At 39.5% G+C, this 17,599-nt stretch overlaps 1 protein-coding gene and 1 pseudogene across 2 annotated transcripts; one reads left to right on the forward strand and one right to left on the reverse strand.

Annotated features, from left to right (window-relative positions):
- Positions 1 to 1,221: 1,221 nt before the first annotated feature.
- Positions 1,222 to 4,852, forward strand: LOC145479407 (putative leucine-rich repeat-containing protein DDB_G0281931; annotated as a pseudogene). The gene is made up of 3 exons (XR_014048423.1): positions 1,222 to 2,697; positions 3,396 to 3,501; positions 4,003 to 4,852. The product of XR_014048423.1 is annotated as a putative leucine-rich repeat-containing protein DDB_G0281931 (transcript).
- A 464-nt stretch (positions 4,853 to 5,316) lies between these two features.
- Positions 5,317 to 17,465, reverse strand: LOC145479408 (meiosis-specific nuclear structural protein 1-like). Its single transcript, XM_081457769.1, has 14 exons — positions 17,345 to 17,465; positions 16,976 to 17,197; positions 13,757 to 13,816; positions 12,689 to 12,756; positions 11,768 to 11,870; positions 11,062 to 11,291; positions 10,509 to 10,584; positions 9,024 to 9,164; positions 8,339 to 8,388; positions 7,881 to 7,938; positions 6,911 to 7,033; positions 6,366 to 6,500; positions 6,146 to 6,271; positions 5,317 to 5,681 (listed from the first exon to the last, which is right to left on the reverse strand). The coding sequence occupies exons 1-14, from the start codon at positions 17,345 to 17,347 to the stop codon at positions 5,571 to 5,573; spliced, it is 1,506 nt and encodes a 501-aa protein (XP_081313895.1). The 5' UTR covers positions 17,348 to 17,465; the 3' UTR covers positions 5,317 to 5,570.
- Positions 17,466 to 17,599: the final 134 nt, after the last annotated feature.

Consider the following 17,599-nt stretch of genomic DNA (forward strand, 5'->3'; position numbering starts at 1 on the left):
CCAAGCTTGGCATCTGATTTACTTTCCTTCATGGGTTCCCATTGGTTCAATACCATATTTTCGTTTTACAAGATTTGAACACATAATTACTTTTTTTTTTGTTTTGTGTAGCATTAAGCAAAATTGCAATATTTAGAGAGAAAGCCGCATCAGTACTGGCTGGTTTTCGTGTGGATCCTTTATCCAGTTAGAATTGCATGGACTTGGAAAATGTTGTTTTTCGAGAAGGTAGAAAAGCGGAATACCGGGAGAAGGAACCTAAGGGCAAAACGAGAATCGACAACTACCTCAACCCAACTAGGGCACCAGCCTTAATTAGAACTCGTGCCACATTGTTTGAGTCGAGCACCCTCATATTACTGCGCCATCCTTGTCCCTCAAAAATGTAAATAAAATATGCGATGGTTAATTGGTAAAAGAAATTAGTCTTAAGCTTTTACTGCACTTTTACATTTCACGGGCTTAGTTTGTCCAAGATTCAGTTACATTTCTTTTTAATTCAAATTTTTACTGGTTAATTTGAATATTTGTGACCACACTAACTGATCCTGGTATATTAGCAAATAATCTCTATCGTTTTTATGCCTTTTTCTAAGCTTGCCATGCCTTACCAATCCACCCGCTCTGATGTTGGATTATCCAGCCAATGCATTCCTGGAAGAGACTGGTTATACCTGTGCATTAATACCACAGGACTCCATCATTAGGACTTTCGAATGCACACCGTGCAGCTATGGCACTTACAAGACCGAAGAAGGATGCACTCCATGCCCTCCCGGTAAAACATCGACTTATTGCATGTTTAACTTTTTCACTTTCATGTTTCACTCAAGACATGGTTGGGGGGTCTTGAGATGATTGCATACACTCTAGTTAATGGTTTACAGATAACACGCGCAGATATTTTACAAGTTCGTCGTATTATTCCCATCAATAAATGTAGCATATTTATCAATTTAGTGGGGTTCTATCAGGACTCTTTGGCCCAAAAAGAAATCATCTCTTATGGAACAGGTTGCAAAACATGCCCTCCGGGAACTCACGTGGATCCTTCAAGAGCCCCTGGAAAAGCGGAGTCAGACTGTTTGGCGTGTCCAAAAGGTAAAATGTCATGTTTTCGTGGCTTTTATCACTGGTTGAGAGGACTTTTGGGAAATCAATGTATTCATGCCTCGGAGTGCTTGGGCTGACAACTTGCAGTTTAAACTATTAAATTCTTCTTGTTTGTTTGTTTCTACGGACAAGTCTGCTGAAAAGGTATTCCTCTTTCTCTACAAGGACAAATCTGAAAGTCTTTGCGGGATTCAGAGCATGTTTCTGTCTCTTGGGTCATTATCGTCTTGATCGCTATGGTACATGCGTGGTTTGTCCTCGAGGTTACGACTGTGTAAACGGCACTGTGACTCTAGGCAGTGGATTTTATTGGAGGTGGTCAGATGATCATACCAAACAAATGTACACTGCATTCAAAGACAATCTACAGATAACTGATGATTCCTTCAACTCGAGTTTAACAAAATGCTCGACTTTGTTGCCTGCTTCGTACGCGTGCCCAGTTGCAAAATCGTGCTTGGGAAGCCTGGATTCTACTTGTTCCCAGGGCTATGAAGGTCCTCTCTGTGGCGTTCAAGGGTATTTTAAATTGTTCACCAAATGCCAAAGATGCCCATCTCTGCCTTGGATTGCTGTTCAATTCGTCATCGTATTTGCCCTTGTTTCCCTTGTGGCATTTCTTACTTTAAGAGAAAGAAAGAAAGAAGAACACGCTCAGAGATCAGTGGCAGATATTCTCTTAGCAAGGCTCAAAATAGTTGTCAGCTTCTATCAAGTAACGTCTGGAACATTGAACGCATTCTCATACGTCAAGTGGCCTGAATCGGTGATAACTGTCGGCAACTACGCGGGGATGTTACAACTTAACCTTTTTTCAAATCGTTCCTATCCACTGCCTTAACAGCTCAATGAAAATCTGATCTTATACCACTTTGCTTATGTTGGTCGCCCTCAGCGTTGCCTCGGTAGCAATTCCAGTAGCTTACTATCAGGGAAAAAGGTTTCTTCTCTATCGAAGTGGTAAGATGTCGGTTCGCAAACAGCGTCGTGCCATAGATCTAACAAAGGAACGTTGCCACCGAACTGCATTCCTACTGCTGTTCATTACATACCCAGCAACTTGTGCCCATATCTTCACCGTGCTGCCTCAGGCGTGCCAAGAGATTTGCAGCGAGAACAAAAGCAGTGGATGCGAGGCCTTTTTGAAAGCGGATCTTTCCGTCAAGTGCCATTATGACGAGTATAATCGGTTTGTCGGATTTTCATACTTTTTTGTAACCAGCCGCATTTCCACTCGTCACTCTCCTTATCCTATGGAAATGTCTCTCCAAGTCAAGAAAAGGTAACAGTGAAAAAGAACCAGATCCATTAGCCAGAGGACTTCGATTCTTCTATGAAAACTATTCGGACAACTGTTGGTTCTGGGAGATTGTTGAATTGGCCCGCAAGGTATTACTCACCTCAGCGCTTTTACTGACAGACGCACAGAGTCGTACCTACATTGGTTCCGCGACAATCATCTCTGGCCTTTACACAGTGTTGTTTGCCTGCTACAAACCAATAACGGACTCCTTTGAACATTGGCTTCAACTGATCTCCCTCATGGCAAGCTCTGTTAATTTCTCGGTGGGCATGTTGCTCAAGGTATGGCCAAACATACGGATTCCAGTTATTTTTATATATGATTATTTTTTTTGCAGAATACTGGGCGAGAAAATCTCCTTCAGATGTATTAATAATATAACTTTCCCCGGAGAATCATCTGGGCAAGATAATTATTAATCTTTTTGACCAAGCAACTGTCGATGTCTTACGTGCAAACTTTTCTAAGTCAACTGGGCCTAATTCACAACACAAAAATTGGATCGCTGTGGAATTTATTTGTCACTCGCACGACATATTCCCTAGATTCTTTACTTCTGAGCAGACATAGAACCACTCATCGGACGCATGTTGGCCACAAGGTGGCTATTGGTTTAGCCTAATTTGGTTTTATCAATTGGGTTGATAATGTGAATTGGCCACCGTAAAGAGATTAGAAAGCCGACGTTTCGAGCGTTAGCCCTTCGTCAGAGCGAATCCGCCTGTTTCGCTCCGACGAAGGGCTAACGCTCGAAACGTCAGCTGTTGAATCTCTTTACGGTGGCCAATTTACATTATCAACCCAGTTGACAAAACCAAATTATCGTGTTATGCTCCCCACCGACGCGGGACCACAGTTTCTTTAGAAACTTACCCCCTCTATTCATTTATTGGTTTAGTCTGCCTACCTTTATACTCCCCTTAGCTGTATTCGTGTCCTAGGCTGGTGAAATTATTGCCATTTTGTTATTGCGTTTCAGATTCCAAACGAGGTTATCTCCTCAGCAGCTAATAAAGAAGTAGACTATGTAATGCTCAGCGTTCTGCTCGTGGCAGCCAACACACTAGTTATCGCCGTAACAGCAGGTACAAATATATGAACCAAACATACTGACCAGCGTGTAATTTCTTCTTGAGCTGTCGATAGAAAATTGAGCATAAAGGTTATGAGAAAAGCGGAATGGATCGCCGTGCTCAGCAAGAGAAATCATCCTAATGGACACATGTGTATAATCAAATCGGTCCCTTCAACAGTTGTACAGATTTGAATTGCATGGAGACCTGTGAGAAGATGAGAATAATTTTCAACGAATGTAGATATAGACCGGATTGGGAATGAGTCAGTACATATGGGTTCCCGGGTCATTATGCGACTAAAGGCAACTGAAGTCGAAAATCGTACAGTCATTTACACAAAAATCAGTAACCCCCTTTTAGCGCGGGTTGGTCTCCCTATCCCCCAGGATTACCTTACATTTTAAAGCCCAGACGCGTTTCTTATGATCATGCACTGTGATTGCTTAAGTTGAATCGTGCACTCCACCTCTAGTTTTACACCATTACTGTTTTCTCATTCCCGCTTTTCAGTGCAGTACTTTGTGACCCTTGGTCGAAAGTTCTGGACGCTGCGTCGAAATCCTCACTGCAGTGCAGACTGCTGTCTGTCGCTTGTACACTGCAGGAGGTGGGAGATGTGGCTACGTCTTCTCAACAACCACAACTCCAACAAGAAACCTTCAGCGAGGATTTGAATGCTTCGGGATTGGTAACGGCTGCTGCTGAAAGAGAGGAAGTAACGGACAAACCCGCAGCACAGGATGATGACGCTAAAGGTGGTCACGCCAGGCGGAAAGTGAAATAAATGAAACGGAAAATATATTACCCAAAGATCATGCTGAATAACCACATACAACTAACAAACGCTTACCGCTTGTAGACATTGTATTAAAGAATAGCTGATGGATATAGACTGAAGCAGTCTCTTCTCAGATCCTGTGTGAGAGAGGACTGGAGACCGACCGGAGAAGGAATTTTATTACATGTACATTTACTCCTTCCGTCCACGATTTTGTCCGCTCTATTTTTCCAACATTCTTGCGCTTGAGGACAACTAAGGAAAACGAGACTTTTCGCAGACTTTGCACTGATCTATTAAAAAGAGCCTCTTTCCTTTAATTTTCATCTTGTGATAAGATATAATTTGATTTTCCACAATCTCATGCATGTACTTTTGTAACGGTTTACGATCGCTTGTTTAGTAGTCGTTTAGACTTTCTTTGCACTAACGGAATTGGTTGTCGGTCTCCATGTACAGCTGTGGGTGAGTTTAAAAGCACTAAATAAGTTGACTCAATAATTGAGTGGTAGGACAAGTCAGTCTAAAACGTTGTACAGTAATCTCTTCGCGAGAGTGAATGATTATAGAGCCTTGCCTGGAATAATAATAATAATAATAATAATAATAATAATAATAATAATAATAATAATAATAATCACTTCATTTAAGTGTCCATGTATTTAACACTAATGTGCTACTTGGGGACACTTTTAAATAAATAAACAAATATTTCAAATATAACATAAACTAGGAATGACTAGGAAGTAGGTCGGATCCTTCCAAACAGGAATAGATATTAGTGACATAGAACGAAAAATGGGTTTATTCTATAGAAAATTCGTGGATACGATTTTTTACCCGAACGAGTGAGCGCAGCGAACGAGAAAGCTTTCTGATACACCTCAACAGTGCTTACATATTATGTGCTACAAACAGGCATTAAACTAACTAAAACAATTCGAATCAAGCTCAAACAACCACAACATCAAAACATTGAGAGAGCTCTCACGGCCAAGCACACTGGGCCCAAGGAACAAGGTTACTGAGCTACATGCAGAAACAAATTGACAAATGTTGAAACTTTATTTAAAAAAAAAAAAAAAAACACAGCACGGCTATTTACACGTCGAATCTTGTTTACATATTTCAACCACAAACCTTAATTTCACCAACCATTTAAGACAAGCTAAAGATCAAGTTTCCATTTCAACTGGTACCAACACTATATCTCGAAAAAAACACAATTTTGAGGCTTTTGTATTTACATGTAATACCTCTTGAAATCTAAATTGAAATGGCATTGGAAAACTCAGTTATTTTAATAGCTTTCGTCGTCATCTTCATCAAAGTGATCCAATCTTCTTGTTCTGTAAGCCTCTTTAAATTGTTCATCAAACAACTCCAGGTCCCTTTCATCACGTAGCACACCCTACAAAAAGAAAAGGTTAAGGAATATTGCCACTGTAATCTAAATGCTATCGGGACTGTAAACACGACGTACGACGAGTTGGCTCAACCCAAAGGTCTCTGATGAGTCTCTTGGCAGGGACGACACATGCGTGTCAGACTAAGCGCAAAAATGTTAAAATAGCAGCAATAAAACATTCTAGTGTTTTGCCCCTCTCTAACTGGCAAAAGGCACCCTTACGCACATTTACATGTAAGGTGGTGGTTGAGAGGGAACGAGGGACACAGCGAGAGGGGAGGAGGGGGGCTAAGGAAGGGAAGTAGGGAAGGTGGAGGGAAGAGGTCTTTATTTACGCAAAGGCATCGAGTTGTCATCTGCGTCGTTGATTTAAAACAAACCTTGTTGGGTTTCTTGTAGGTGTTAGGCAGATTCCCTTAGAAAAAAAAAATAAACACGTGTGTGCACGTGCTAGAGGAAACACCCACCTTGGGCAAGAAACCCAGGAGTTTTGAAGCGTGTTCTTTGAGCATTCTCTGTCTTTCTTGTTCAATAATCTGTCTCCTGTACTCCTCCATTCTCTCTTGTTCACGACGAGCCTCGAGCTCTGCTTCCTGTAAACAGAAAAACAAAATATTCAGAAACACAAAAGGACAGCGTAGCAATTGCCACAGTACCAAAGCGTCAGGACAAAGAACGTCTTCCTACCCTTTCTCTCTGGAACTGTATTCTCCTGTCTTCAATTAATTTTTCCACGGCCCTCTTGTGCTCCAGTTGTTTCATGCGCCTCTTCTGAGCGTTCATTTGTTCGATTCGATCATCTTCGGCAAACTTCTCAAGCATCTGAAAGAAGAACCACGACTGGTGTAAACAAATGATCATCAAAATAAACAAAAATGTTATAGCATCGATGAGAATGCTTATGTAGCCCGCCTTCATAAAGTGGAGCCTCAACTTTTTTAAACTGATTCCTGGGCCCTTTACAATGGGAAATGACTTTCGGGAGGGACGAAGTCGTTCCTCTCGTTGAACGAACGGGTGAATGATTTAAAACATGTGGCATGTGTTCTAATCTTTCTGATATTCAGCAAATTATTCCGTGATTTTTCACGTCAAAAGAAAAGAACTCTTTCAAATAAATTCTGACCATTTTTTTCACCTCCTTGTGATCATAACACTAAGTCCACGTGTCAACAACAACGGCAAAGGTTCATTGATAAACGAAACGGGTTTACGATGGATTCAACAAGTACCTTTCTTCTAAACTCATCCTCTTCTTCTCTCTCTGCCTGTCGCTTCGCCTCCTTGAACTGGAGTTGCTGTCGACGTGTTTGTTGCAAGTCCAACCGCTGACGAAGTCTGTTTTCAATCGCCATCTAAACGAAGACAGAACAAAAAAAATTCATTACTTCAGTCATTTGACTACTCAGCATTCGTACTTTGTATAAGTCTTCCTTTTCTCTTGCTGTTGTTCCGACTTTGTCCCTGTTTTTACCCACTGACTGTTTTAGACAACAAGTAGAAACCATTGCGTCTCAGAGTTAAGATTTTCTGGGGAAGAAAACCATTCTTTTGCTACAATTAGCGCTTTATGACTCGTAGGTGATGGAGGTCACTCAAACGACGTAGCGAGTTTTGAAGCTGATGTTATGAGCATTAGCCCTTCCTCCAAGCTCTTACGAAGGGCGAAACGACAGCTACCCAGCTTAGCTTGCCCCCGACGAAGCCCAGTAGTTTCTTAAGAAAATAACACCCTGGTCCCTTTTTTTGCAAGTTAGTCTTTAAATATACTCGATTAATGCCACAAAAAACCCACCGCTTTCCCTTCGTAAATCTCGTCTTATTCAATAAACCTTGCTTTTTCACCGAATAGTTACTTGTTCTGATGGTTCAGTCAGTAACTACCACAATATTTAGAAATAGGCTCTCTAACCTTCGTTGTAAAAACAAAGTCAAAGAAATTACATCAGGCCAAACAGCGGTGAACCAATCCGAACTCTCGGTAAATCTGTGCAACCCACAGCAAGTAAGGGAAACCCATATTCACGGCTGACTTTGGCTTACGCCTGATTGGCTGAACAGGTTGCTCGAGTTTTTCGAACCAATGACAGAGCTCAGTATATTGAACACCCAAGAAAACAAGAATTATCTTCTCATGAAACCTGTCATATTTAGATGCGACTACTACAAAACAAGGCGAGATTTAAACGGCGTTCTTTTCACCTTTTCCTTCTGCCTTTCCATTTCTTCTTGTTCTTCAAGATAAAGCTCAGTTCGGATTCTACAGAGCAACAATCAGGAAGAGATTAGCAAATGCCCTTGTGTTAACACTGTCAGTTTATGTACATGTAAGAAGATGATGCAAAAACGGCAATTCTGAGATCTCCTAAATGAAAAAAGTGGTTTGCACCTGTTTCCGTAGTTTTCAAAATATTAGTTATGGTAGTATTTAATCTTAATTTTTTTTGCTAAAAAAAAAAGAAAAGATAAACGAAACGGTATAGCGAAACAGATGATAACGTATTTGTAATGTCTTGAATTGCGGTCAGTTAACTTTTGTTACCGTTGTTTTGTTTTTGTTCTTGTTGTTGTTACTATTTGTGCATGCATGATTCACATTTGTTTGATTGTGTGGTCATAAACTTGCCAAGATGACGCAGATATTAAGTTTGTATTCGTACCTTTCCATCTCATCTCTAGCTTCCGCCTCCTCCTGTATCTGCTTTGTGAGCTGGAAAGACAACAAGAACGATTCAAATTCAGTTTGCCCAGTAAACCTTGTACGTCTTCATGTTCATGTACATGTTCACCTACCACGTGAAAAATCAGCCAGCCCCAGACAGGCATCGTGTTTGAATAAAACTATTAATTATATACTCAAACAGATGAGCTCAGACTGTAGGACCTAGAAGTTTTAGTACACTCTTTTAACTGGTTTCGCCAAAGGGTACCTTCCCCTTTATAATCAACTGAAAAACTACCAGTAAGTGGCGAACTCTGACTACTAGTTTTAACTTCACTTTGAGGACGAATGACATTCAATTATCAGCAGCAGTCTCCGCTACATCTTAGCTCTGTGACTCCGCCAAACACCCTATGAAGCCACAATTGAAGCTTAGATAATTTTCATGCTCGTTGCTTAAAACAAATGCAAGGTGAAGAGGAAGTGTTCACCGCTCATGACACACACATATGGTTATCTTGTACGCTAGACTTCTGTCGCTCTCTTCCAGAGCACTGGCTCCTTTCCCAGTGACTGCTAATCAAGGTTAGCTACATTTGTATCATGAGGTAAAGCGCTTCTGGCTTGTCTCTTTATAAAGATCATTCAAACTCTTGAGTTAACTTTGCTGTGATGGCTCTCACCTTTTGTTGAACGGCCGCCATGCTTTCTTCTTGCTGTTTCTTCTTCTCCATTCTGTCCTCTTCACGTTGTTGTTGTATTTTCGCGAATTCCAGAATACGTTCATTCTCTTCTTCCATAAGATGACGCTCATGTGCCTTCCACTGAAGACAAACAAGGACAAAAACACGTGAATTAAAGCTGCTAAACCTTGTGGTTTTTTTCTGATCATACTTTTTCTACCCAGTCTTTTTTATTCACCCATAGTTGTATGGTTCAAAAGAGAACTCAAACTTACGGATTAAAGAGCAAAAACGTGGAGAAAGATAACTGTCAAATGGTACACTTAGCAAATCAAGGAATCAGTATGTTCCACTGTTTCTCTTTTCATCTAACCACCATATCTCCTAAGTATGCACATGTGTTTTACCGAGACTGAGACCTAGGCAATGCCATTACTAATGGTCATGTATGTTTACTTTATAATGAGTGCACTGCCTCTTTCATGCAGCCCAACTTTAGAGAATTAGTCTTCTGCTGTTTGTCAACTGACGTTTAGAGCAGTTTTCATTTGAGTGTCAAAAAGTAATTGGTTTTGCATTAACTAAGCTACACTATTGGCTTAAAAAAACTTGTGCCACTTTTTGATCCGATCAGAAGTCAGCTACATGTATATGTAATAACTTAGAGTTTTGATTAGTTCACTGTATTGTCTGTTTCCATTGTCATTGGCTAGAGTGATAAATTTGGTTTTGCTTTACACACTCAATGGAAAACCGCTCTAGTACACTTTCCTCCCAGGGGGTACTCCCAGAAAAGTTGGGTGGGGGTGTGCGGCCCACTTCCCAAAACCCTTACCCTATTTATGATCAAAATCTGCGAGTTTTGCTACGCTATTTATGACCTGGCCAAAAATTTGATACCCTGTTTATGACCGTTGCGACTCGCAAAGTTGCCCTAAACATTAGTTATGAAGGGCTTTTGTTGATGGTCATATTGATAATGATGAAAAATAGCTTCCTCTGAGCAACATACCCAATTCAAGACTAGAGTGCTAAAACCATACCCTATTTATGACCAAAATGGCTGAAAAACCCCACCCTTTGGGACCGCACATACCTATATAGCCCATATAAGGGATTTCCTCCCCCTTGGACCTACCTATACCTTTATACCTATATCTCTCAGTACCATAAGACACATAAGGCTTTGACTTTCCTTTTCCACCCATATTGATTCAGGAGTTTCATTAACTTTTCCAGTAGGAGAGCAACTGTTTCACAGGCAGGCAAACGTTTTTTTGATGTGAACTTCTCAATAACAAAAACCTTTCCTCTAGATGGTCAAACCAAGTATTCAATTTGCCCAGTGCCAGGCCATTAATGAAACCCCTGTGATTTAATTTTAGCCAGGAAATTACTCAGATTAAACATGTACTGCTCATGATAATTTGTACATAAATCACTGACAATGACACACATCATGCCTCACTGAATTTGAAAACCAACCTCGTCTCGTTTTGTTTTGAACTCTTCAATGTACCTCTGTGTTGCCATTTGTTTCTGCAGCCTGTTTTCAAGCTCCCTGATACATAAAATACGCAAGTTTTATTTATTTCGATGTGCTCGCCTTGTCTTGTTAGCAAGCATGACATGTGGTTCCAAGAAAATGCCCAATTTTTACCAAGCAGTATGGATATATGTATTTTCTGGAGGAACACAATTATTGCTGTAAGTTGTTTAATAATTTTCCAAAACTGAGCCCATATATTAACTTGTTGTATGAATGGCTTGGTTGAGCAATAAGGACTAATAAGTGCACTTTATACTGCATGCTCCATGTTAAGTTGCAGTATCTGCATGAAAATTCAGAACTTCCAGAATGTACCACATCAGGCCTAGTAAAATACTTATTTATGGCAATCTATAACTTACCCTAGTGAGCCATGTGCAATATGCACTCTGGTATGCACAGCTGTTAGTCCACACCATGATAGAAAATATCTTTAACAATTCCAGTTCTTTGAAACCTACACTACACAACAAACATCATGCCACACACCTTTGATCTTCTTCATAAATCTTCCTCACAATTTCATCAATCATGAGTTTTTCTTTAAGGAACTCCTCGTAAGCCTCTTGTTTGCGGCGTTCCTTCTCAGCCAGTTGCCCTTCAAGCTGCTCCTGATAACGCACACTTTCTTCCCAACGTTGTTTCTCTTTCTCTCTCTCCACTTCCAATGCCCGCTGATATTCTTCTTGCATTTTACCATGAATTTCATCATCCTTTCTCTAGATTTTAAAAAGTAAAAAAACAACGAAAAATAATGAGATTGAAATAGAGTATATTGAGCCGAGTTAAATTGTGCTTCTGAAAGAAAAATTTCCTCCACATGGAACTAAGAATACACATTTCATGTCACTTTAATATAAATTTGGTACAACAATTTGCAAAAAAAAGTTGGCCTGAATTATTAAAAATACAGTATTTACAAATACATAGGTCAAATAATATTGAGTTATTATTATTAATAAATTATTGCATTAATAATTTATCATTTATAATAACTTCATATTATTTCACCTGTTGAAATTATTTACATAATAAATCCTGACTTGAATTCTGCACGTGAACAAAATAAAGAAAACTAAAGGGAAGAAACTTTTAAGAATCAATTAACATGCAGGTTATATGAAAATGTATCACTGCCAGAAAATATCACCATTGTCCCTTTAAAATGGTACATTATCACAAACAAACACAACACCTTTCTGTCTTGTTCCATGACCAGCTTCTCTGCCAGTTGAGCTGACCTTTCCCGGTTCATGAAACCTGCTTTTAGCTTGGCTTCAAGCTCCCTCAATTCAACACTTTAATCAGATGTTTAAAAAAATATCAGTAAATGAATATTTTCTGGAAAATAATGAATAAGCGAGCCCTGAACTACAATCCTGGTCAAATGTCTTGGAACACTTTGCACTTTTGCCAACATATGGTCTTTCTGTCCAACTCCCTCTCCACCACCCCCAACACAATGTTGATGTTGATTCAACCAAAGTAGACCCACTATTCCAACATTGTTTTTTGTTGTTGTTGTTTCTTTGTTTTTTTGTTTTTTTTGTTTTGTTTTTTTTGTTTTTAATGCGTCACCAGTTGTCATTTTGTCAAGTATCCTAAGGACTTTTGGCCAGGATTGTAGTTCCAGAACTAAACGAGGTGGCAGCAGGAGTGTATATTAAAAGGGAAAGAAAGAAAAATAGTAATAATAATTTACAACAAGATTACAAAAGATACAATGTAAAACTTACAATAGAAACAACTATAGGTAACCAAAAACATAGTAACAGTGTAATGTGCACATACATGAGTGACTAGAATACTATGTAAATTTAGAGAACTTCTGTATCAGTCGGGAGACTTCACTATAGTCATCTTGTAACACATCAAGAAAAGTATATTAATTAACATATTAACCTACACGGAACTTTTACAAAATTAATTCAATTTTCTTCACAGACAACTATACTTATTACATGTTCTAATGCTAAAATAAATGATCTAGCATAATAAAATGTAAATGGGAGAATTTGGTGATACGTCAGTGTGTCAAGCCCAGCACTTCATCCACTCAGCTGAAATTTGCTTTAGAGAAAAAGAATAAAAAAGGGCTAAAAAAAGTCATCTTTACCTGTTTTCTCTTATCTGCTGTGTGAGCTTTTCTTCCCGAAGACTTTCTAGTTTCACCCGTTCAAGCTCCTAAGGCAAAGCAAATCAAAACGCACAATGTTTACAACGAAACTTACGTCTGAAAAAACTTGGATTTATTTGCATGTAGTGTTACCCGAGATTTAACACAAAATGACCTGAAAACTAATTTGACTGGCCCCAATGCAATCATAAAATCAGATACTGAATCCACAAATGTATGACTAGGTTGTTGACACGACATAGACATATTCATGTGATGTACATCCTAGTGCCGAGACAAAATGAAAAGAAACTGAATTTTCGAACTTAAATGGGCAAGCTCTAACTTCAATGTACTATCCCAAAAATCATTCTCACTGCCTCCCAAAAGTCCATCTCTTACACTACTTCAATCTGTAATTAGAGTTTCCTCAAACATTTCCCCAAGAAACTTCACTTTCCAATTGGGTAAGTGATTGACAGAATCCACTTGTCCAACTGGAATATCCACTAGCCCCAGGCTACTGGACAGTTTCTCTGCATGCTGTGGTATATAATAGACCAATTTCGACATATCAAAATTCAGCCTAACACAAAAAACCTCAGCACGAGGCTCTGGGGAACAAACCCTGGCACAAACTTTGTATTTATTCCTCAGAGCCTCGTACTGAGGTCTATTGTTTTAGGCTGAATTTTAATATACCGAAATTGGTCTATTCTATTAGAAATTCTGCTGTAATTAACTTTAAACTTACATGTACATGTATGTACCACCGATTAATCCACTATCCTTTACTTTACAAAGGAATGAGAAAGGAACAAATAGACTAATTGGTATGACAACCAAAGAAAGTTGGCCTCCTGTATTCTACACTCCACAGTGACCACTGAGTGCACTATAGTTTGGTAGTACTTTTCACATCATTTTACACGGAAGTCAGGTTACCAAACTGGAGAAATTTGTCAGTTTGCTTGAACACATACATTGTGTCATTCCATGGACTGAGTTTACAAGACTCTTAATTCTTTTGTCACCTCTACCAGTACAAAATTTGATGTGTAGACTAACCTTAGCAAGTCTTTCTTCCTGTTCTTGCTGCCTTTGTTGAAGCATCTTTTGCTCTTGTTGCTAGGAAAAAAAGCTTTTTGTCAACTAAAAGTTTGCGAATGAAAGTCTTTCATCATCAGCAGAAAAGAACTATGAAAATTACTGAACAGTAGAATGGATTTAAATTACTGTATGGCACCACTCCCACTTTCTTTTGCTGACCCGCTCACATTCCTTTGTGTTACCGTGAGTTGACTGTAAGCAAAGTTCAAACTTAAGGTGGTAACAGGGAAAGAAGAGGATAAATGTGCTATAGTTTTTTTTAACACATGTATCCCTTTCTTTCCTGTTCTCTACATTTAGTTTGAGCTTCGCTTATAGTCAACTTTCAACACCACCAATGGAATGTGGGCGGGTCAGCAAAAAGAAAGTGGGAGTGGTCGCTGTACAAAAATTTGAGCCCATTTGTTGGTTGTGGAGAAAATTTTTGTGGGAACTCTTATGAGGGATCATGGAAAAAACCACAAAGATCCCAAAAATTAGAAACTGCAAAAATTTATGGTCACACAGTATCCTAATGCCTCAGGCCAACTGACTCCTGCTGCCTGGACTTATCCTCAGTGTAGCCTTTCTATTCATTCATGGATGGGTTACTAAATAGTCCACTTCAAAGTCCCTAACCCCTCCACAGCCTAATGGTAAATTTACCAGTACACCTGGTACGAAAAAGTACTGGGAATATGGGCCAAATCTTACCCAAGGAAACAGTACATTGACCCCAAACACACTGCTTGAAAATGAATAGCTCAAAGCCAAGGCAATAACATTAGTTCTGTATCCTGGTGGAATGCTAGAGTTTCCTGGAATAAACCTTTCCCAGCTCCAATAACTCATTCCAAATTCCCTATCAATATCCTTCCCCTTGGCCTGAGTAAGTACATTTATTTTATGTACATGTACAGAGCTATGTGAGGTAAACATGTACACTGTAAAACAAACAAGCTCAATATACAGGTTTGAAGTCCTACTGTAGTTCAGCAGAAGATCTCCAACTGTAAACTCAATACTTTATTCCTGTTTGCTGGGTACAAGGTGATTATTGTCAATTGGTGCTATCCGCCTTGTTGGCTATCTATCATCTCACATCCAATGTGCACTTGTGGAATAATTTGTTAATTATTTTGTGACTAGCTCTGTGAGTGGCAAGATGAACCAAATCCTATGCAGTGATTGGCTACCCCAGCAGGCAAGTTGGGGATATCTTGCCCACTCAGGACTGCCTGCTGTACCTTACAAGAAGAGTTTGTCCTTTCTGCCATAAAATAAATCCTTATTGACCAAGCTTGTTCAGTCAAGATGGCTGGATATTGGAGTCGTTCATTTTTGCATGCTCATGGACATCCAAGGTCCATAGACAGGCAAGAAAGAACTTGGCCAATATCTAGTGATCTTGACCTCACGCTTGCTCAATAGAGACCTTTAGATTTGACTACGGGTACCAGATTGAGTACGAGTACGATTTTCGAATATCAAACCAGCGACGTTTCCAGAGCCCTCGCTCTTCATGTTGGTTTTAGGTAGAGAGGGTTGTTTATGGAATGAAATGGGTATGTGTTGTGATAATGTGAAGCCTGCAAACTAGAATTGAAAAGTCGTTCTCCTACTCAATCTCGTAATCGTGCTCAAATCTTAGGTCCTCTAACAATCCATTCACATCGACCATCATTATAACACCATGTACCAATTTTAGGTTAAATGAACAAATGTAAGCAAAACTAAACTTGAGTATTCAAGGTTACAGTATACCTTCAGATCGGCAATTTTCTTCAAATTTGGATTTTTGGTTCAAAGTAATGGTCGAAGAGTAATCTCTAATTTCTGAAAACAAAATTGAAAAAAACTCAATATTGGCGGAGAAATGGAGGTTTAATGTTACGGCCGGAAGTAAAAGTTCCCTCTTGATTGACAGCCCTATAACGTGTACGCAATCAACCGAGACTACTTTCGCGGGAATATATGGATACCACGAATTGGCTGGCTACTCAGATCCAAGCATTTTTCGTATTAGATGTAATTCTATTAAGTTATAAGTAAACATGGACCACGGAAAACTCTGTTTACCAGTTCGAAAAAGCGAAGAACGAATGAAAACACATCAATGAGTGAAGAAGCGAAAGTTGGCCTCGCGGATGAAGCTATAGCTATCGTATCAAGCAGGCAAAAAGATCGAGTCAAGAGTAGAGAAAGATTCTGTAAAAGTTTGGGAACTCGACAGCTATAACAGCGACATGTACATTGACTCTTTTGTTGAGTCCGATACCGATGAATCGCCCAACTCATTGAGACCCATTGGAATATTATCCATGCACATTTGCTCCGCCGCACTTTCTTTTGTTCAGTTTGTTTTCGTCGCCCAGCCACTCTAGCGTTCGTATCCTTTTTCGTCTTCCCCATTTTGCCAGACCAGCTTCAAGAAAAACCGAGCTACAGAAAAATTATCTCTCCGCCTTGAGCGCATTGCAAAACTCAAGGGTTTTTTCGAGATTCACGCGTAAATTTCACCGCGAGTTAATGGTAGTAAATTTTCCAAGCGCTGATTGGCTCAGTGATCTGAGAACCCAGTTGAAGGCGTTTGTGGGCGGAGTTTGTTTGCGAAGCAAGAGATTTTTCTTAGCGCTGTTTTCTCGAATAAATATTTTCGCTTGAAGCAGACACTTTAAAGAGTTACAACTCAAAGGGGATTTGTTTGATTGCCCTCAAATTTGGACAGTAGCTAGATTAACATATAAAAAACAAAAATGTGTCTGCGAATTGTTTATTTCGAAATATTTTTTCTCCGAGAGCAATTTTTGTACGATCACTTCACATTTTTAAAGTCCTATTTTGAAAATGTTCTGTAACTTTTTACTGCAATTGAATGTGGCAAAACGCAGACACGCTTTTTTAGCGCTTTTTGTCCTGAAACCGGGGAAAAAAATAAATTGGCGAAAAACAAAATTCGCTTTGACTTGTAGCTTCCAAAAGGTGATTAGGACGTTCGCATTTAGTGGCCGTGAAAAAATCGGCACTTCATTTTATTTCAAAATTTTTGGTATGGTTTGATAGCCAGCTCTATAAGCTTTAATTTGATATAGGGGTTTAGGTATCTACAGCTTAAACCGAACGCGCTACATCGTTTGGACGTGAGACACCCCTGAAGGTATACGGTAACCTGAAATCAATAAAGTAGGAAGCTTTTACTTTTCTAATTCCCTCGTCCATTTCTCTTTCAGTCGCTTCCTGATGAAGCCGCCGCAGAAACCGTTTGTTTTCTATTCTTTCTTCACTGGCCATGTTAGCTTCCAATATTCTTTCCTGGTTGATTCGCTTTACTTGATCCTCCCGCGCGATCTCTTTTCTCCTGTTGTTAGCAAGAAGCTTTTGCTGCTGGGCATGGCTGAGATTCATTCGTCGCACAGAGGCCTAGTATAAATAATACAAAAACAACCTGGGCGGTGAATAAATGCCACATAGAGTAGAGTCCATCGTTTCGATCACTTCATCGATCAAAGCTAAATATCGACATAAATTTGCTGCAGAATAACAGAAGACAAAGGTACCAATACTTACCATAATTCTACCACGAAATAGCAAAAATAAATGAAATACTGTACAGGAAACTCTATGGCTGCTTTTCAAACCGCAAAAGTGCAATACAGATATGGAAAATGCTTGATAACTCTGGAAAATCTTCGACCTCGATTCACTTGCTTGCAAATTGTGTCTGTTGCTGTAACAACCAGCTTATAGCCTCGTTTTCATGCTCTCCCTAGTTTCCCTCGCCGCCGTTTGCTCGACCCAGTTTCTCCAGTTTCCTTTGGCGCA

Source organism: Orbicella franksi, chromosome 2 (assembly GCF_964199315.1).
Source record: "Orbicella franksi chromosome 2, jaOrbFran1.1, whole genome shotgun sequence".
Lineage (NCBI taxonomy): Eukaryota > Metazoa > Cnidaria > Anthozoa > Scleractinia > Merulinidae > Orbicella > Orbicella franksi.

What these genes read in the sequence shown, in the direction of transcription:
- LOC145479408 (XM_081457769.1), bottom strand. An exon ending in AGGAAGAAAGACTTGCTAAG is followed by an intron (nt 12,757 to 13,756) that starts GTTAGTCTACAC and finishes GCTTTGCCTTAG; the next exon opens with GAGCTTGAACGGGTGAAACT. An exon ending in GCTAGAGATGAGATGGAAAG is followed by an intron (nt 7,939 to 8,338) that starts GTACGAATACAA and finishes GTTGCTCTGTAG; the next exon opens with AATCCGAACTGAGCTTTATC.